The following is a 21,526-nucleotide window of genomic DNA, read 5'->3' as shown; positions in this document are numbered from 1 at the left end:
AAGAATGCAAAAAAAGCTACGTGTGAACACAGCCTTACAGACTGCAACAATAAAAAATCCTTTTGCAATGACATACTAAGTTGAGTCAATATACAAAATTTTAGTCCACAGATTATTATTATAAACTGGCACTTCAATAGCATAAATCTACCAAAAAACTGACTTATATCATACAGTTGCTGATAAAGAGATCCAGAAAAATAATTAAAATATATTTTTTATTAATAAATTATTTAAAAAAAATTTAAACAACATTATACTCATTTCTAAAAAAAAACAAAATAACCCAGTAGAAGGGCAGGACACGCTCACAAAAATTGTATATAGTGTAAATAATTTAGGACCAAAGATGACACATTGCAACTTTAACATTGGTGTTATTAACCCTGGACGAGAAGTGTGACTCCGCCCTATGTCTCACAATGGTAACACTCCTGTTGATTTATAATAATAAGCTCAAGAGGCAGATTCTCAGGACGATCACTGTCCGGCCCAAAGATGTTACAAATAACAAGTCACCAGGTTTTTGTAATGTAATGACTTGGCCATAATAGTGAAGAATCCTTTAGTGAATAAATCCCTGGTTGTTGGTTAATCCAATTTCTGTGCACATGGGCAATACTGTGGGTAGGGTCTTCTCCTCCTGTTTTGGCCCCTCAGCCTGCCTCTGGCACTTCAATGACAGGTCACTATACAAACAAAAGAATACAGCAGCACAGCCTGGGAGAGGCATGTCTGATAAAGATTAGCAAAGAAGTGTCACCTTGTCGTGAGTGACGCGCTCACATGTATTGGTTAGTTTGTGTGCTAAGCACCTTCTTTTCTAGAAGTATAATCTATGTAGCAAAAATCAGTCCAAATCTCATATGTTCAATGTTTGCAGACATCTTGGCGCTTACAAGACGCTGCTGTATTATTTGGCTTGTATATTATGCAGTCGTAGCATCTTGCACCTGTTCACACTTGCGTTATTCTGTTCGGAGCTGCTGGTGAGTAAATGGCCGATCACAGATGTTTCAAACAGAAGGAAGTGACCTGCGTCTTGTATGAAATTCCGAGCCCACACCTCCGTCATTGGCGGCACATGCGCAGTCTGATTTCACAGCTCAATAAAGGGTTCCCGGAGGCGGCACAAGCGCAGCTCAATGACGTCGTGCTGACAAGTCCTCTGTATCAGATCGTTACGTATAAGAAAAACATGGCTTTCTCTGGAATAAGACATCGGATCGCAGCTATCAGGGTTTATTCCGCTTCCTATGACCTGTGTGCCCACATAGACGGCTTAGGGGTACGATCATAGTGACACATTCCCTTTCATTCCATTTGCCCGTTCCCCTGAATGGCGGGGACACAACATCTTCTGGTCTGAGGGCCACATTGTCATATTGAAGGACTTCCAAGTGCTGCAAGAAAACATAAAGGCCGCGTTCATTATTGCATTTTTTTAGTGTGAATACGTCTTAATTTGTGGCTTTTTGTCCAATTCATTAAACGATTTGTGTCTTTTTTAGAATTTAAAGGAACCTATTGTCATGGGGAGCCAGATGTGACAGCACCGCTCCTCCGGAGCAGTGCGTAAGTCTTCACCCCCCTGACATGGAGGGAAAGTATGGTGTACAGCAGGTTGGAGGCTGCACCCACCCCTGCTCCAAAAAGGACTGTCAGAGCGCAAGAGTGAACGCAGCCTCCAACACATAAAGGGTTTGTTCTGACCTTTCCTATTAAATTTATGCCACAACCAGACTTCCTATGAATGTATGGCTGTGTGTGTCCGTCATTGCCGTCACTGTCAGTGTGTGTACAGCTGGGATTTTGTAAATCAGCGTTATTGCCGTGACTACAACCCTGAGGTGTAAATAATAAACTGCAAATACAGAGAAGTACACAGGATAGCTGGTGCTTCAGCACTGTGCAGAACTACAGGTCCCAGAATGCCTCGCCACTGCACATGTGCAGACTACGGCTGTAATGTTATGTAATAGGAGGCAGGTGAGGCCTGGCGCTAGCTCAATGTCACAGCGATTCTCATTGGTTACACGGCCAGTTGGGGCGGGGCCTGCTCTCCGGCGGTCACCTCTGCACAGTGGTGTTAGCAAGCGATTACTTAGCGTATACTGATTGGCTGCGACGCGTTGATGACGTCAGTGGACCCCAGCAGCTGTCGCTTCTGTCACCTGACTGCGCAGTAGTTTGTCTTCAGGTCAGAGCAGAGCAGGCACAGCACAGGTCGGCCGCCAGGTGGGTGCAGACTGACTGTGTGTGTACAGGGCGCTGTACTGACGGCTGCAGACTCAGTGTGTGTAGAGGGCGCTGCACTGACGGCTGCAGACTCACTGTGTGTGTACAGGGCGCTGCACTGACGGCTGCAGACTGACTGTGTGTGTACAGGGCGCTGCACTGACGGCTGCAGACTCACTGTGTGTACAGGGCGCTGTACTGACGGCTGCAGACTCACTGTGTGTGTACAGGGCGCTGTACTGACGGCTGCAGACTCACTGTGTGTACAGGGCGCTGTACTGACGGCTGCAGACTCACTGTGTGTGTACAGGGCGCTGCACTGACGGCTGCAGACTGACTGTGTGTGTACAGGGCGCTGTACTGACGGCTGCAGACTCACTGTGTGTGTACAGGGCGCTGTACTGACGGCTGCAGACTCACTGTGTGTACAGGGCGCTGTACTGACGGCTGCAGACTCACTGTGTGTGTACAGGGCGCTGTACTGACGGCTGCAGACTGACTGTGTGTGTACAGGGCGCTGCACTGACGGCTGCAGACTCACTGTGTGTACAGGGCGCTGTACTGACGGCTGCAGACTCACTGTGTGTGTACAGGGCGCTGTACTGACGGCTGCAGACTCACTGTGTGTGTACAGGGCGCTGTACTGACGGCTGCAGACTCACTGTGTGTGTACAGGGCGCTGTACTGACGGCTGCAGACTGACTGTGTGTGTACAGGGCGCTGTACTGACGGCTGCAGACTGACTGTGTGTACAGGGCGCTGTACTGACGGCTGCAGACTGACTGTGTGTGTACAGGGCGCTGTACTGACGGCTGCAGACTCACTGTGTGTACAGGGCGCTGTACTGACGGCTGCAGACTGACTGTGTGTGTACAGGGCGCTGTACTGACGGCTGCAGACTGACTGTGTGTGTACAGGGCGCTGTACTGACGGCTGCAGACTCACTGTGTGTGTACAGGGCGCTGTACTGACGGCTGCAGACTCACTGTGTGTGTACAGGGCGCTGTACTGACGGCTGCAGACTCACTGTGTGTGTACAGGGCGCTGTACTGACGGCTGCAGACTCACTGTGTGTGTACAGGGTGCTGTACTGACGGCTGCAGACTCACTGTGTGTGTACAGGGCGCTGTACTGACCGCTGCAGACTCACTGTGTGTACAGGGCGCTGTACTGACGGCTGCAGACTCACTGTGTGTGTACAGGGCGCTGTACTGACGGCTGCAGACTCACTGTGTGTGTACAGGGCGCTGTACTGACGGCTGCAGACTGACTGTGTGTGTACAGGGCGCTGTACTGACGGCTGCAGACTCACTGTGTGTACAGGGCGCTGTACTGACGGCCGCAGACTCACTGTGTGTACAGGGCGCTGTACTGACGGCTGCAGACTCACTGTGTGTGTACAGGGTGCTGTACTGACGGCTGCAGACTCAGTGTGTGTACAGGGCGCTGTAGTGATGGCTGCAGACTCACTGTGTGTACAGGGCGCTGTACTGACGGCCGCAGACTCACTGTGTGTGTACAGGGCGCTGTACTGACGGCTGCAGACTCACTGTGTGTGTACAGGGTGCTGTACTGACGGCTGCAGACTCACTGTCTGTGTACAGGGCGCTGTACTGATGGCTGCAGACTCAGTGTGTGTACAGGGCGCTGTACTGATGGCTGCAGACTCAGTGTGTGTACAGGGCGCTGTACTGACGGCTGCAGACTCACTGTGTGTACAGGGCGCTGCACTGACGGCTGCAGACTCACTGTGTGTACAGGGCGCTGCACTGACGGCTGCAGACTCACTGTGTGTACAGGGCGCTGCACTGACGGCTGCAGACTCACTGTGTGTACAGGGCGCTGCACTGACGGCTGCAGACTCACTGTGTGTACAGGGCGCTGTACTGACGGCTGCAGACTCACTGTGTGTACAGGGCGCTGTACTGACGGCTGCAGACTCACTGTGTGTGTACAGGGCGCTGTACTGACGGCTGCAGACTCACTGTGTGTGTACAGGGCGCTGTACTGACGGCTGCAGACTGACTGTGTGTGTACAGGGCGCTGTACTGACGGCTGCAGACTCACTGTGTGTACAGGGCGCTGTACTGACGGCCGCAGACTCACTGTGTGTACAGGGCGCTGTACTGACGGCTGCAGACTCACTGTGTGTGTACAGGGTGCTGTACTGACGGCTGCAGACTCACTGTGTGTGTACAGGGCGCTGTACTGACGGCTGCAGACTCAGTGTGTGTACAGGGCGCTGTAGTGATGGCTGCAGACTCACTGTGTGTACAGGGCGCTGTACTGACGGCCGCAGACTCACTGTGTGTGTACAGGGCGCTGTACTGACGGCTGCAGACTCACTGTGTGTGTACAGGGCGCTGTACTGACGGCTGCAGACTCACTGTCTGTGTACAGGGCGCTGTACTGATGGCTGCAGACTCAGTGTGTGTACAGGGCGCTGTACTGATGGCTGCAGACTCAGTGTGTGTACAGGGCGCTGTACTGACGGCTGCAGACTCAGTGTGTGTACAGGGCGCTGCACTGACGGCTGCAGACTCACTGTGTGTACAGGGCGCTGCACTGACGGCTGCAGACTCACTGTGTGTACAGGGCGCTGCACTGACGGCTACAGACTCACTGTGTGTACAGGGCGCTGCACTGACGGCTGCAGACTCACTGTGTGTACAGGGCGCTGCACTGACGGCTGCAGACTCACTGTGTGTACAGGGCGCTGCACTGACGGCTGCGGACTGACTGTGTGTGTACAGGGCGCTGCACTGACGGCTGCGGACTGACTGTGTGTGTACAGGGCGCTGCACTGACGGCTGCAGACTGACTGTGTGTGTACAGGGCGCTGTACTGACGGCTGCAGACTGACTGTGTGTGTACAGGGCGCTGTAGTGATGGCTGCAGACTCAGTGTGTGTGTACAGGGTGCTGCACTGATGGCCGCAGACTCACTGTGTGTACAGGGTGCTGCACTGATGGCCGCAGACTCACTGTGTGTACAGGGTGCTGCACTGATGGCCGCAGACTCACTGTGTGTACAGGGTGCTGCACTGATGGCCGCAGACTCACTGTGTGTACAGGGTGCTGCACTGATGGCCGCAGACTCACTGTGTGTACAGGGTGCTGCACTGATGGCCGCAGACTCACTGTGTGTACAGGGTGCTGCACTGATGGCCGCAGACTCACTGTGTGTACAGGGTGCTGCACTGATGGCCGCAGACTCACTGTGTGTACAGGGTGCTGCACTGATGGCCGCAGACTCACTGTGTGTACAGGGTGCTGCACTGATGGCCGCAGACTCACTGTGTGTACAGGGTGCTGCACTGATGGCCGCAGACTCACTGTGTGTACAGGGTGCTGCACTGATGGCCGCAGACTCACTGTGTGTACAGGGTGCTGCACTGATGGCCGCAGACTCACTGTGTGTACAGGGCGCTGTAGTGATGGCTGCAGGCTGTGTGTGTACAGAGCGCTGCACTGATGGCCGCAGGCTCACTGTGTGTGTACAGGGCGCTGCACTGTCGGCTGCAGACTCACTGTGTGTGTACAGGGCGCTGTAGTGATGGCTGCAGACTCACTGTGTGTACAGGGCGCTGTAGTGACGGCTGCAGACTCACTGTGTGTACAGGGCACTGTAGTGATGGCTGCAGACTCACTGTCTGTGTACAGGGCACTGTAGTGACGGCTGCAGACTCACTGTCTGTACAGGGCACTGTAGTGACGGCTGCAGACTCACTGTGTGTACAGGGCACTGTAGTGATGGCTGCAGACTCACTGTGTGTACAGGGCGCTGTAGTGATGGCTGCAGACTCACTGTGTGTGTACAGGGCGCTGCACTGTCAGCTGCAGACTCACTGTGTGTGTACAGGGCGCTGTAGTGACGGCTGCAGACTCACTGTGTGTACAGGGCGCTGTAGTGACGGCTGCAGACTCACTGTGTGTACAGGGCGCTGTAGTGATGGCTGCAGACTCACTGTGTGTACAGGGCACTGTAGTGATGGCTGCAGACTCACTGTCTGTGTACAGGGCACTGTAGTGATGGCTGCAGACTCACTGTCTGTGTACAGGGCACTGTAGTGATGGCTGCAGACTCACTGTCTGTGTACAGGGCACTGTAGTGATGGCTGCAGACTCACTGTCTGTGTACAGGGCACTGTAGTGATGGCTGCAGACTCACTGTCTGTGTACAGGGCACTGTAGTGACGGCTGCAGACTCACTGTGTGTACAGGGCGCTGTAGTGATGGCTGCAGACTCACTGTGTGTACAGGGCACTGTAGTGATGGCTGCAGACTCACTGTCTGTGTACAGGGTGCTGCAGTGACGGCTGGAGACCTGCTTTGTGTGTACAGGTGGAGACCTCCCCAATTTGGTAGAGTGGCTTAGTATACATTTTTTGCAAAAAACGTATCAACCAAATACCCTGTTTTGTTATCTTTTTACTAACACTTGCTGTTTACTGTTACTTTTTTACAACAGAGTATTTTTATACGTTTGTTTTACTGTGTATTTCTGTGTTCCCTCTTCCACCATTCAGCCTGTGCGTCTGAATCTCAATGGAGCAGGCGCAGATTGTGCCTGCTGCGCGGAGTCTCAGTCCACAGAGACTGGAATAACTTATCAGGGAAATAGGGCTATGTAAACAGTACTTGTTTTTTTTTGTCTGGAATGTGGGGGTATCATATTGTGTTTGTGGGGTCATAATACTGTGTGGTGGAAAACGGGAGCAACATGATGTGGGCGTCTCTGGAGGATCATATTGTTTTGAAAGCTGTTAACCAAGGTACAAGGGGCTTATTAACAGGGGGTAATATGATTTACTGTTTTGATATATTTTCTAAAAAAATAAAAAATAAAAAACAGTAAATTATATGGCTTTTATGCACTTCTTTTATTTCCTCTACTTTGTTTTTATGTTTGTAGTGCTTTTTGAATGTACGAATAAAGATTTTCCTATATTTTTTTTGTAATATTGCAAGTATAGTTTCATTTTCTTTATACATGGTGTCGTATATAGACCCTTTCCTTACTATTTTGTTTGAGTAGCACGGTGGCTCAGTGGTTAGCACTGTTTCTTTGCAGCGTTGGGGTTCCAATCCCACCAAGGACAACATCTGCAATAAGTCTTTATGGTCTCCCTGTGTTTGCGTGGGTTTCATCCGGGTTCTCCGGTTTCTTCCCACACTCCAAAGACATACTGATAGGAAATATATATTGTGAGCCAAATTGTAAAGCACGCTGGAATTAATGGCGCTATATAAGTGAGTAAAATAAATAACTAGGCTGATACTGATAAGAATAAATGTACAAGAAGTCCTATCCCAACATGGATTATCAGTAGCAGCTAGACAACATTCTAAATTCTGCTTAATATAAATAAATTGATTAATACAAAATAACATGTTAATATCGAGCAGAATTAATTTCACCCTGTTGGTTCGGCCATCCTTTACAGTCGTGGTCTTGGGAAATTTAATTGCCCACAGCTGGTCATGATGCTTTGGCAGTTCGAATGTCAGATTAAAATAAAGAACTGTCATTTTATATTAGACCAAACATTATTTTCCAATTTATGACAATATTGTTAGTTGATGTCCTAGTGTTTCTCAACTCCAGTCCTCAAGACCCATCAACAGGTCAAGTGTTCAGGATAGCCTTAGTATTGCCCAGGTTATAATTTCATCACCTGCTCAAGCATTAATTCCATCATTTATATAATACTAAGGAAATACTAAAAGCATGACCTGTGGGTGGGTCTTGAGGACTGGAGTTGAGAAACGCTGTTAACTGATGGCAACAAGGCGTTTGTATGTTCTCCCCGTGTTTGTGTGGGTTTCCTCCGGGCACTCCGGTTTCCTCCCACATTCTAAAGACATACTGATAGGGAATCTAGATTGTGAGCCCCGTCGGGGTCAGTGATGATGATGTGTGCAAACTGTAAAGCGTTGCAGAATATGTCAGCGCTATATAAAAAATAAAGATTATTATAACATATCAAAGCATAACCTGCAGAGATGTAGTCCTAGGAAGTCTGGAAAATTGCCATGCAGAATCCCTTTAGTTTGAGTGCTCCCTCCCCTGCTCCCAGATTCCTTCCCAGGACTAACAATAAAAGTGTCCTGGCATCAATGGCCTGGTGCCAATTGTACATAGCTGCGCTCGGGATCTGTGGTATCAGGATCTGGCTCACATCCAGACTAGTGTGGACGGTGACATGAACTCTGTAGCAGTTGTGAGGTGCAGGGCGTTGGTTAGAAATGTGGGATCCCATGAATAGAATTAAAGTGTCATAGTAGCGCTGCATCTTCATGTGGATGCTTGAAGTCTCGGTTTCTTCTCGCCTGTCTCCACCAGGCTTGTGCACCGCTAATAGGGTCCTGTCACACTTCCTGCCTCACCGCCTATAATCAGGCAGGTCATTTGAGGTTGATAACTCATGCTGCTAGGCAGGAGAGCAGCGGCATTACAATTCCTTTTACTTCTTTTTGTCCTTGGTAATTTTGGATGCAGGTTCATTATAGTAAATTCATTTAGTATTTGCACGTTCGAACCATTCAGTGTTCATCCATGTTTTGCCTTGAAAAACCATAACTTAACTGAGTCATTTTTCCACTAATAATATTAAGGGTATGTGCACACATTGCGGATTTTGATGCGTTTCCGCAGCATGTTTGGACGCGCAGAATTGCCTCAAATCCGCAGTGCAGAGTGCACACAATGTTAATGAATGGGAAATGCAAAAACTCTGTGCACTTGCTGTGGAAAATTCCGCCCAGAATCGCAGCGTTTTATTTTCCGCAGCATGTCAACTCTTTTTGCGGATCCGCAGCTGCAGTTTCCAATCTGGCACATAAAAAAAATTATTTCTCTCTCTCTATTTGTGAAGTGTAAGGCTATGTGCACACATTGCGGATTTAGATGCGGATCTACAGCATTTTTGGACGCGTGGAATTGCATCAAATCCGCAGTGTAGTGCACAAGCAATGTTAGTCAGTGGGAATTATGGAATTGCTGTGCACATGCTGCAGAAAAATCCGTGCGGATTTGCAGCGTTTTATTTTCCGCAGCATGTCAATTGTTTTTGCGGATCTGCAGCATTTCTTCACCCATAGACTACCATTGAGTCAGGCAAAACCGCAGGTTTAAAAAGATCTGCCGTTTTGCTGCCGATCGGGAGGAGGAAGTGTGTGGATGGAGACTGTGTGTGCGGTGAATATGTACGTGTCTGTGTGTGCGCGCGCCTGTATGGAGGCAGGCATCGTCCCATGGACTAGTAGTCTCATCCAGCTATTCCTGCTACAGTGACAGCTAGCCGATGATGGGGACAGTAGGGAATCCCATCATCCGGCTGGTGTGTTCAAGTGAACAAAAAATAAACACATACACAGATATACAGTACATACTCGCCATACAGCTAATCCCCGATGCCCTCGATCACCTGTAAAATAAAAAAAATACCGTATTTTTCGGGCTGTAAGACGCACCCCAAATTTGCAGAAGGAAAATAGGGGAAAAAAAAATAATGTGTCAAATGGGAGTCCGTCTTACAGTCCGAATTCAGCTTACCATGGAATGGATTCGGCACAGGTGGAGGAGTAGTCACAGGGGTCGTACGGTGTTCAGGCTGGTGCGGTGGCCTCTAGGAAATCCCATCCCAAGCTGGTGCGGTGGCCGCGCTGTGCTGTGGGCACTGTGCTTGTGCTGGGGGCACTGTATTTGTGCTGGGGTACCGTGGGGCACCGTACTGTGCTTGTGCTTGTGCTGGGGCGCTGGGCTGTGCGGCAGTGCTGGGCGCTGTGCTCAGGTGCAGGCTCCGCAGGCATTTCCTCAAAGCCCGGAGGCCCCCCGCACATCTGTTGCTGCCATGTTGCGGTGGCCTCCAGATGGAAGATGGCCGCCTGTCTGGGTACGGCGCATGCTCAGGTTTGAATCTCGTCTCCCGAGAGCTTGGGACGAGATCTGTACCTGAGCATTCGCCGTACCCAGATTGGCGGCCATCTTCCCGGTGTCCATGTTCCCGGAGGCCACCACAACACGGCAGCAACAGATGTGCGGGGGCCTCCGGGCTTTGAGGAAATGCCGGCGGAGCCCCCCCATGGAGACTAGAGAGCCACTGCCCCTACATCGGAGCACAGCCTGCCGCCACCATCACCACACCACAGAGCCACGCCGCACCCGCACCAGTGAGTATCCCAGGTCAATACGATTAGTCCCCAATCCCCACAATTTTAAGCGTGCCCTGAAAACGCATTTATTCAGACTGGCCTATCGCCTCAACATATTAACCTAATCTATCCCTGTGTGGCACAGCCAAAAGTTTTACCATAACCAGGTTCCCTGCATCATGTTCCCACATGCTTTATGCATGCATTAGCCCTCTGTGTCTGTACTGATACACACTTAACATTATGGCTGGTCCATACAATCAGGGCAACTGTTACCACCCACCTTATGTGTCTCCCTTTTTTTCCTCATAGATTGTAAGCTTGCGAGCAGGGCCCTCATTCCTCTTGGTATTTGTTATAATCTATGTGATTATTGTTATGCTGTAATGTCTATTGTCTGTACAAATCCCCTCCAAAATGTAAAGTGCTGCGGAATATGTCGGCGCTATAGAAATAAAATTTATATTGCGACCATAAGACGCACCCCCCACTTTCCCCAAAAATTTTGGGTGAAAAAAGTGCGTCTTGTGGTCCGAAAAATACGGTATATATAAAATAATAAACCAATAGTATATTCCCTGTTCCAACGTAATCCATTTAATAACGATTGTCCCATGATGATCTCCCATGGAGAGCTGTCACATCGGCAGACGTGACTGCTCTCCAGGGGCCTCTGGTGATACCCTAAGGGAGGATATCTGCAGTTACTGTAACACTCTGCTGTCGGAGGTCAGTGGCGTTCATGCTGTCGCTTGCGGCACCGCTGTGTGGGAAAATTCTCACGCAGCAGTGCCATAACGTGAGAGCATGAACTCCAGTGAACCCTCAGTGATAACACTGCAGGAGCCATTATCTCCTGTCAGTGTGTCGAGGCCCTGTAGAGAGGTCACATCTCTTGATGTGACAGCTCTATAGGGGAGATACTCGTGGGACACTCGTTATTAGATGGATTAAGTCGGAACAGGGAGTATACTGTTGGTTTATTTTATTTTTTTTTACAGGTGATCGAGGGCGTTACAGGAATTAGGAATACAATCAAGATGAGAAACTGTGTAGTGTTTTATTTCATTAAAATACTTTATTCTTGCTGTGTGTTTTTAACCCTTTACCAACTATAGGATTAGTAATGGATAGGTATCTTATTGACGCCTCTCCATTACTAAGCCGGGCTTGATGTCCCCTTACAATACAAAGGTGACATCAACCCCACAGATATTACCCCATATGCCACTGCTACAGAGCAGTGGAAAGAGAGAGGCTAAGTGCCATTTCTGAGGCATCTGTGAGCTGGCGTTTGTAGTTGGGGGGGCAATATCCATGGCCCCTTCCTAGGCTAGTAATATCAGCCCGCAGCTGTCTGCATAGCCTTTTCTGGCTATTAATTATAGGGGGACCCCTTGTTGTTTTTTTTTTTTTTTGAGGAGGGGGGTCCCCCTATTTTAATAGCCAGTAAAGGTTAAATATACAGCTGCGGGCTGATATTCATAGTCTGGGAAGATCCGTGGGTATTCACCCTTCCTAGGCTGTAAACATCGACCCCCAGTCACTGTCTTTCCCTCCCTGCCGCAGAAAATTGTGCACGAGCCCACGCCGTTTTTTTTTTTTTTTTTTTAATTAAACACATTGCATAAGGCCGGGGTCACACTTGCGAGAAACTCGCACAAGTCTCGCACCTCAGTACCCAGCACTCGGGACCGAAGTGTGCAACTGCATGTATTTCTATGAAGCGAATGCTCTGGTCCGAGTGCCGGCGGCATTGCCGGGTACTGAGGTGCGAGTTTCTCGCAAGTGTGACCCCAGCCTAAGGCCTGTTTCACACATCCGTTTTACAGATCAGTTGTAATCCGCGAAAATGGCGGAAAACGGATCCGTCGGCGGATTGACAGCAGCATGTGGCACCGGACTGTTGTTCAGACGGAGCCGGTGAAGGTTGAGTTTTAAAGGAACCCGTGCCCGGAAAAAAGGAGAGATTGATTGATTAGCGGCTCCCGGGACAGCATTTCAGGGTTAAAACTCCCGGCTGGCTTTCACCTTTCGGGCATGCGCAGTTAAAAATAGCGGACCATCAACCAAAAAGAACGTTGCAGTGTCCGTCTGGTCCGCCCGGGAGCCACTGCAATTCTCACGGATCCGTCAAATAACGGACTTAACGGATGACCATCAGTCAAAATCCGCAACTAATGCAAATCAGTGGGGGGGGGGGAAACGGATCTGTCCTTTTTTTGGCGGATCCGTTTTTTTTTATAAAATTGGCGGATTTTGACTGATGACCAAAAACGGATGTGTGAAACAGGCCTAACACAGATTTTGTGTGTCTGTCTTTATTTAACTCTTTATGTACCATTTTATTATGTTTATTACTAAACATCGGGCTTGGTATTTATCTATAAATATATATAACTATCTATCTATCTATAGATGTATCCATCTATCTATCTATAGATATATCTATCCATCTATCTATAGATATATCTATAGATAGGTAAATATATACAGTTAAATCGATAGATCCATCTATCTGTGTGTAAACATTATTCTTCAATGGAGTATGTAAAAGAAGAGGTTGGGCAAGAAATGACATCACAATTCTTTTATTTTTTTTTGTCAAATAATATATATTTATTTAGCTTACAAAAACGCATGAAAATCCGCATTAAAAAATGCATCAAAAACACGCAGATTTTTAACTGCGTTTTCTGCCAAGAGATGCTGAATCTGCCCAGAAAATTCCACAGGCAAATCTGCAACGTGTGCACATACCCTAAAGGAAATGGTACAAGGTTTTCTAAATATCTTAATGCGCCACTTCTGCATTTTTTTTTATTGCAGCAATGGAATCGGGGCTGCTGGCTGGCAAATTCTTTGGCCTGTGGGGCAATCACAAAGCAGTGGACCTTGAGTTGTGAGGCCCATCTTTAGCCTGGTTATCTCTGGCCACTGCATTAAAACATCAGCATATGTAACAGGCTTTAAATAATGGTGGCTAGTACTTAGATCTGTGAACAGAGTGGAATTTAGTATATACAGTGGCTTGTGAAAGTATTCACCCCCCTCTTGGCATTTTTTTAACCTTTTGATACCTATCTTTCTTTTTTTTTTTTTCTTTTTTTTTTTTATTGTAACGCAAACAACAAATTCATAGTCATCGATTCGGACCATTTTTCCTGTCCGTCCTACCGGAAACCATCCCCACAGCTAAATGCTGGCTCCACCATATTGTACTGTGGGGATGGTGTTCTTGGGGTGGTGAGCTGTGCTGGTTTGGTGCCAAACATTGCTCAGTTCTCATTTAAGAAAATCTGTGGAATGCGGGACAATTATTTGAAAATGTTTTTTCTAAACCAGTCAAAGAGAAAATGTAACCAGGCCTAGTAAGCGATTTACTGTATGGATGATGTGCAGTGGCTGTCTATAGTCTTTACACTTAGTTCCTGGTACAGTAAATCGCTTTATGGTAGATTTTATGGGATTGCTTTTTCTGTCACCTGCTCACTCTTCTTTCCCTCTTATTCCATACTTCTAAGACCTGCTGTACCTATACTTGTGGTGTATAAACCCTGAGCTGTTAATGACCAAATATTTTTTTCGCCATCATTGTTGCAGCCTGAAGAACCAACAGAGGGGTGGGCGTGCTTTATTAGAACTGTGGTCCCATCATTGAGGGGATCGAAGATCCCTCTCCCCCCTTCCCCCATGTGTGATGTTTATTGCTGTATTGGATAAGTTGTATTAAGTTCTCATCTCAATAACTGCCAGAGTAGACCATTATATATGTTTATTATCAAGTTTTCACCATATAATAATGGTAAACTAGCTGAGAACCCATGATATTTTATGTCTTTTTCCACATAGAAAATAAACATGTCTTCAGAAGCGTGGACCCCCTCAGAAAGCGACTCAACATCATCGAAGCTGATCAAAAAGTCTAAGGAATCGCCTTTTGTCCCTATAGGTACAGTTTATTGTTTTTTAATTTTTTTTTTATTGTTTTTGTAACTTGTTAACTTTTTTCTGCTTTTTGCTAATGGTTACCCACTCAAATAAAAGTGAGATCACATCCGTTCACCATTTAAAGGGAATCTGTCACCCTTTTTTTGGACTATGAGCTGCCGGCATCGACATCAGGGGCTTATCTACAGCATTCTGTAATGCTGTAGATAAGCCTCCGATGTAACCTGAAAGATAAGAAAAAAGAGTTAAGGCCCCGTCTGGCCGAGATCGCTTTGTGTGACGGGGATCAGCGACCGGCCCCTCCTGCCGGTTATCGCTGATCATGCAGCATCGGCCAGGGCCGTTTTTCGATCACTGGTCTCCCGCTGGCCAGCACGCAGCGCTGTGTGTGGCAGCGAGAGACCAGTGATCAGCGACGCTGGTTTCCAAGGTAAACAGCGGGTATCCAGGAGTCGCGCGGCTCCTGGATACCCAATGTTTACATTAGAAACCAGCGTCCAGCGTCGCTGGTCCTGATCACTGGAGGGGCTGTCTATTTGACAGCTCACCAGCGATCAGCCTAACGATGTCCCAGCGATCCCATCATGTCGGATCGTTGGTGGGATCGCTGGGACATCGTTATATGTAACGGGGGCTTTAGATTATACTTAGATTATACTTGTCTTTCAGGTTACATCTGAGGCTTATCTACAGCATTACAGAATGCTGTAGATAAGCCCCTGATGTCGATGCCGGCAGCTCATAGTCCAAAAAAAGGGTGACAGATTCCCTTTAAGAAGAAATTTTAACTGTTTAGCTTTGGTTTGGATGTATGGGTTGCTCATGTGTTAGAGGATTGTACCACAATTGCATAATTGCCCTATTCCCTTGTAGCAGCTCATGCTTTCAAATGGTTAAAATTGAAAAGTACTTTAAAAAAAAACATAACTTAGCAATATACCGTATTTAAAATTCTCTCCGTTCTTAAATGGAGAAATGAGTGTACGTATATTCTCGTTTCTAAAAACCATTTTTAATCACCCGAGGTCTGTACTGCGGGTTACACTAAAATAGTCAGTGTCCTGCATGCTGATCTTAGCTACCATCTTCATCATTGGAACTAGCACTGTACAATACTATTGCACTCGCCGCCTGCACTGAAGACAGAAGCTTAGCAGCAGAAGAAGGACGAGAGAGAAACTTTCGCCGCTCCCGGAATGGCATTTCATGGTTAAAATTCTTCCCGGAGTAAAGCTTCCGGGCATGCGCACTTCAAAATAGCGGACCGTCAAAGAAAAAAAACCGTTGCAGAGTCCGTCTCCTCCGCCCGGGAGACGCTAAAATCTTGGCGGATCCATCAAAAAATGAGTGGGACGGACGACCGTCAGTCAAGATCCTCCACTAATGTAAGTCTATGGGGGAAAAAACGGATCCGCCAGTTTTTTGGTGGATCCGTTTTTTTTAAAAATTGGTGGATTTTGATTGACGTAAAAAAAAACGGAAGTGTGAAACAGGCCTTAGGTTACTGCAGCCCGCAGCACACACCTCGGGTGGTCCGAGCTGCTGGTAGGCAACCTGTAATAGCACTGGATATTTTTTTTTCTGGTGTGTTTTTTTTTTGTTTTTTTTTTTTATTTTAAACTTGTCTGTTCTATAGAATGCCTGGGAACGTGCTTGCCAGGTTCTTCCCTTTTTATTTCTATTGAAAATCAAATTAATGTTTTATGATAGAAGTCAATAACAAACCTAAAAAAAGCATGGAACACAGGAGAGGTTAAGTATCCCCTCCCCACCACCACCCACCAGTGCTTTTCCTGTCCCTATCAGTGACAGACGCATGAGAGGTGATCTCGATGTTCGAAGATTTACTTTATCTGACGGACTCAGGAGGATCAGAGGAGTTTATCTTTTTCCATCCTACTGTCACAGGATCTGTGGCAGACACACCTTTGTGCAGAGGTCCCTCAGCCTTTCCAGTCAAGTCACGGACTTCTGGTACAACCTCTACCCTCTGTTGAGGGCTCTTGGCTTTCTGCCGTCTATTCCCTGGAGAAAGTGCAGGTGAGGAGTTGCTGCCTATGATGCACCCAGCGTGCATCCCAGTATGACACACATTTCCAGATTTGGAAGCGCTTCTGGTTTCGGAGGTCAAATGCTGAAATCTACTGCTGGTGTGCGTTCCAGTGTGGACCGCAGCAGAAGCTGGATCACTATTGGGTAGAGATGGCTCTAATTAATCAGATATGGGCAATGGATCAGTCCAGTTCTGACCAATTAGATGATAAAAGTCAGGTGGGATCTACCGATTTATTTTGGAACCTGTGGCCAACCTTACCAGTGCAGCTTTTGCTAGCAATGGAGGGGCAAAATCCTGGTCTTTCTGAAAATTCTGCAGAGCCATCCCTTGGTCAAGTGAGTGAAGTCAAGGAGCATAGGTCACCTTTCTTATTCTTTCAAATAGCTATATTGTATTTCATTGTTTTTCATAGGACAAGGAGATCCTTAAAAAAAACTAATTCAGGTACTAAGAAGAGGGTTAAGAGATGTGCCACATGTAGCATTAAATTGCCAGAAGCATACAGCAAACAGCTATATTCATAGTGTATTTCCAAAAGAGTTGGCCAATATGAGGACAGTTATTGGCGAGAAAGTCCAAAACACTGTATCTGGCCTTGTCTCCCCAGTCTACTCTTCGTTATAAGAGACCTAGATGAGAGGTGGATTCAAGCTCAGAAGCAGGAGAGTTATCATACTACTTTGACCTTGAGGAGATCAACAACCTAGTGAGAATCACTCACTTAATATTCCAATAGCATATATGGATATTCATAAAAGACAATGATAACCTTCTCAAACAAATATGAATAAACCAAAATAAAGTCCAAGTTAATAAAGACTTAATTTTTTTTTTATTTAATTACACGACAAAAGGAAAACCAAACAATTGGATATAATACAATACCATAATATGTCATAGTGTAAGGAGATAATTACATAGTGAACACATGGGCCATGAGTAAATACTGTGATCATAAGAAATCCATAAGCAATATAAAGTGCATATAGTGGTCAGACCTAAAGTCTGAATTTAATGTAATTAAATAAAAAAAAATTGTCTTTATTAACTTGGACTTTATCTTGGTTTATTCATAATTGTTTGAGAAGGTTACTTTGACCTTGAGCTAGATGAAGGTGAAACTGTTACCCCAACATTACCTGATGAGAAGAAAAAATATTATTTCTCATCAGAGAATACAGATCTGCTTCTGCAAACATTAAGAAGCACTATGAAAATTGAGGAGACCCATGATTCTCCATCAATCCAAGAGGAGATATTTAGGGGCCTGAGAACCCAGAGGAATATGGTTTTCCCAGTTAATAGACATATCAGAGCAATAGTAACATAGTTATTAAGGTTGAAGGAAGACTTTAAGTCCATCTAGTTCAACCCATATCCTATCCCAACCTGCCCTAACATGTTGAACCAGAGGAAGGCAAAAAAAACCTATGTGGCAAACAGGGCTGTGGAGTCCGAGTCGGAGTCGGAGTTAGTTTTGGTCGGAGTCGGTAGAAATGTACCGACTCCGACTCCAGCTTTAAAAAAAAATGTATTAATATTTCATAATTGAACTTTCATATGAATTTTATAAATGTTACTCAAATATATATGTTCTATCAAACTATGAACAACAGTGATAAGCAGTTCTGCTGGAGATAGAGACATTTCTTACTTCTTGTGTGTCACTGTTCTCCACTGCCCTTATCTAATCTTATACTTGGTTAACCTCATGCTGCCCCAACCCCCCTACTTACAATGTATGAAACTGAAAGTGAAAATGTGTTGCAAATTCTTAGTAGTAAAGCTCCTCCTCTAGACTAGGTCATACTAGGTGTGAGTCTTCCAAGCATCTCACAGCTGCCTGCTACTCAGAAGAGGAAGACTGTAAGAAGTATTATCCTTTCAACAAACTTTGCATCAGTTAACTGTGAGTACATGAGGAATAATAACAGTATTACTGACCACTATATCAGTTGTACGACCTGGCAATAATTTTGTACAATTGTTTTTAGGAAAAACAATTGTCATTTGGATTGTGAATGCAGAATTAAAAACCTGAGAATGTCAAAGAAGCATCACATTAAATCCGCTGTATTTGAACATTTCACCATCACTCAAGATAGAAAACATTATGTCTGTCAGTGTACGACAAATGATCCAGACGAAAACAAATGCTGTGAAGCCAAGATGAGTGCATATTCAGGCAAAGATAAAAATGCTCCTACCAGAGCTTCTAATCTAAAGAGACATTTACAGCGCTTTCATCCAGAAGTACTGAAAGCAGTGGATGAGAAAGACTGCATCCAAACCAATGAACCAGTGCCCAGCTCTTCCAGCCAAACAAAGGAGCAGAGAACTTTGCAGCCATCAGTTGCAAGATATTTTGTCAGTGACAAAGTTACTGTGACAATGGTAGTAGATACATTTAAAAAACAGATCATAGAGCTTGTTGTAAAGGATAGTGTGCCTATTTCATTATTTTCACGACCAGCTTTTATGTGTCTGAATGGGGAAATGGCCCGCAAGCTTGGTGTTTCTCTGGAGAGAGAGCGTATTAGAAAATTAGTAATCGAAGAAGCTTTTAAACAAAAGGAAGAACTTAAAAAAACTCTCAAGGGACGCTTTCTGTTTCTTAAAATGGATGCCTGCACACGTCACAGAGTGAACTATTTTGCCATCAATGTCCGATTTGTTTGTGACAAAAATGAAATGGTTACCAAGACATTGGCAGTAAAAGACACCAGAGCTCATCACACCAGTGAGTTTCTCCAGGTCTTGGTGGAAAAGGTTCTGCAAGACTATGAACTTAAAAAAGAGCAAGTTCTTTCTGTCGTAACTGACAATGCTTCAAATAAGATAAGTACTATTAAGCTAATGAATGAGAGTAATGATGGTGACCAGCAGCTAGAAGAACATTCTGGGTCCACAGACACAGAAATGTTTGAAATAGAGGAACACAGTATTGTAACTGAGGAGCAAACTGAAGTTGCTTCAGATGAACAGCAACATGATAGTTTAGATCGTGTTGAAACTGTGTCAATATGTTCTTTCATTCATCACATGCGCTGTGTTGTGCATACGCTACAGCTGGCTATAAGAGACAGTCTGCAAGAAGGACATGCTGCTGCACTGATTGGCAAGGTGAGAAAATTGGCTACTGTTGCCAGAACCCCTAAAGTTGACTCAATTTTGAAGAGACGTGCTGGAAAAGGGGCAATTATTGATCAAGCCACACGATGGGGCAGTACTTACTTAATGATTCAGCGCTTGGTTGAACTGAAAACCTTTCTTGTAGACATGGCTAACCCTCAACTGATGCTAAATGAAAGTCAGTGGAATCAGGTGACTGAGCTGGAAAAATTGCTAGAGCACCCATTTACAGTGACTAAAAAATTACAAGCAGAGGACTTAACTCCAGGTATTTTCTTAAAGGAGTGGAAGAACCTGATGTTTCGCCTGCCCCAAAGAGGAGGGTTAATTGCAAGTGGCATTGCTACATCAATGAAACGGAGAGAGGAGCTACTATTACAAAATAACATTCTTTTGGCAGCTGTTTATGTAGACCCAATGCATCGGATTCTTCTAGATGATCAACAGCTAAGTAAAGGAAAAGAAGCTCTGTTTGAAATAGCAGTAAGGATGAAAGGGTTGCAGAACAGTCAGGAGGAACAAGAAGAATTTGGTCGTCCTGCCACATCTTCACCCTCATCATCAACTGATGAACAATTTAATTTCAAAAAATATTTGGATCACAAGGACCGTGTAAAGCGTTCCCGCATAGAAGAAGAGTCATCCCCATCAAGGAACACAGCCAGTACATTTCAGCAGAATTTTTCATGTGCACTAAAAGAAATTGAGAAATTTGACCGTTCATCAAAAATAACAGTGCAACAAGCGATTCCTCTGTATCCTGACATTGTCAGAGATGTTGCCCGAGTGGTTACTGCTTTGCCACCAACACAAGTTAGTGTAGAGAGGTTGTTCTCTGCTCTCAAAATAATTAGATCAGATTTGAGGGCATCCATGAAGGAGGATCTGACAGAGGCAATACTTTTTCTGAGGACAAATTTATAGATTTCTTCTTATTAACTGCATAAAAGTGTTTATTGCATATTTACTTACAGTTTAGAAAAGTTTATAAAAGTTATTTGCTATATTCTAATTGTATTCTAATAAATGTAGTTTTTGCTCTAAGTGGTCTGATTACTTATATGATGGTGAGAAACTGAATAAGCACGATGTTTAATATTTTACAACAGTAAATTTGTTGTTATGAATTGGCCATTTATGAAGGAGTCGGAGCCGGAGTCGGAGCCTGATAAAATCCAGGAGTCTGAGTCGGAGTCGCAACTGTGGCTTACCGACTCCACAGCCCTGGTGGCAAACAGTAAGCTTCACATTGGGGAAAAAAATTCCTTCCCGACTCCACATACGGCAATCAGACTAGCTCCCTGGATCAACGCAATATCAAGGAAACTAGTGTATATACCCTGTAATATTATACTTTTTCAATAAAGGCATCCAGTCCCTTCTTAAATTTTAGTAGGGAATCACTCATTACAACATCATATGGCAGAGAGTTCCATAGTCTCACTGCTCTTACTGTAAAGAATCCACGTCTGTGAGTATGCTTAAACCTTCTTTCCTCCAGACGTAGAGGATGCCCCCTGGTCCCTGTCACAGGTCTAAGAGTAAAAAGATCATTAGAAAGGTCTTTGTACTGTCCCCGCACATATTTATACATTGTAATAAGATCACCCCTAAGCCTTCGATTCTCCAAACTAAATAACCCCAAGTGTAATAACCTGTCTTGGTATTGCAGACCCCCCAGTTCCCTAATCACCATGGTCGCTCTTCTCTGCACCCGCTCCAGTTCAGCTATGTCTTTCTTATACACCGGAGACCAGAACTGTACACAGTATTCTAAGTGTGGTCGCACTAGTGACTTATATAGAGGTAAAATTATGTTCTCCCCATGTGCATCTATGCTTCTTTTAATGCATCCCATTATTTTATTTGCCTTTGCAGCAGCTGCCTGACACTTGCCACTAAATGTGAGTGGTTCGTCCACCCATACACCCAGGTCTTTTTCAGTGACAGTTTTGCCCAGTGTTTTACAATTAAGCACATAATTATAATGGTT

At 45.7% G+C, this 21,526-nt stretch overlaps 1 protein-coding gene across 1 annotated transcript in view; it reads left to right on the top strand.

Annotated features, from left to right (window-relative positions):
* The first annotated feature begins 2,057 nt into the window (after positions 1-2,057).
* The window catches only part of HIGD1C (HIG1 hypoxia inducible domain family member 1C), a 49,170-nt gene continuing 29,701 nt past the window's right edge, over positions 2,058-21,526 (top strand). The window contains exons 1-2 of the mRNA XM_073576753.1: positions 2,058-2,238; positions 14,247-14,346. Of these exons, the coding sequence (XP_073432854.1) occupies positions 14,256-14,346 (91 nt within the window). The 5' untranslated portion in view covers positions 2,058-2,238; positions 14,247-14,255. The remainder of the gene's footprint in view (positions 2,239-14,246; positions 14,347-21,526) is intronic.

The sequence above is a fragment of the Dendrobates tinctorius genome, unplaced genomic scaffold, assembly GCF_039654945.1.
Source record: "Dendrobates tinctorius isolate UK_male_01 unplaced genomic scaffold, ASM3965494v1 ptg000051l, whole genome shotgun sequence".
NCBI lineage: Eukaryota > Metazoa > Chordata > Amphibia > Anura > Dendrobatidae > Dendrobates > Dendrobates tinctorius.
The sequence above is the reverse complement of the archived record's forward strand: the minus strand, read 5'-3'. Positions and strand labels throughout refer to the sequence as shown.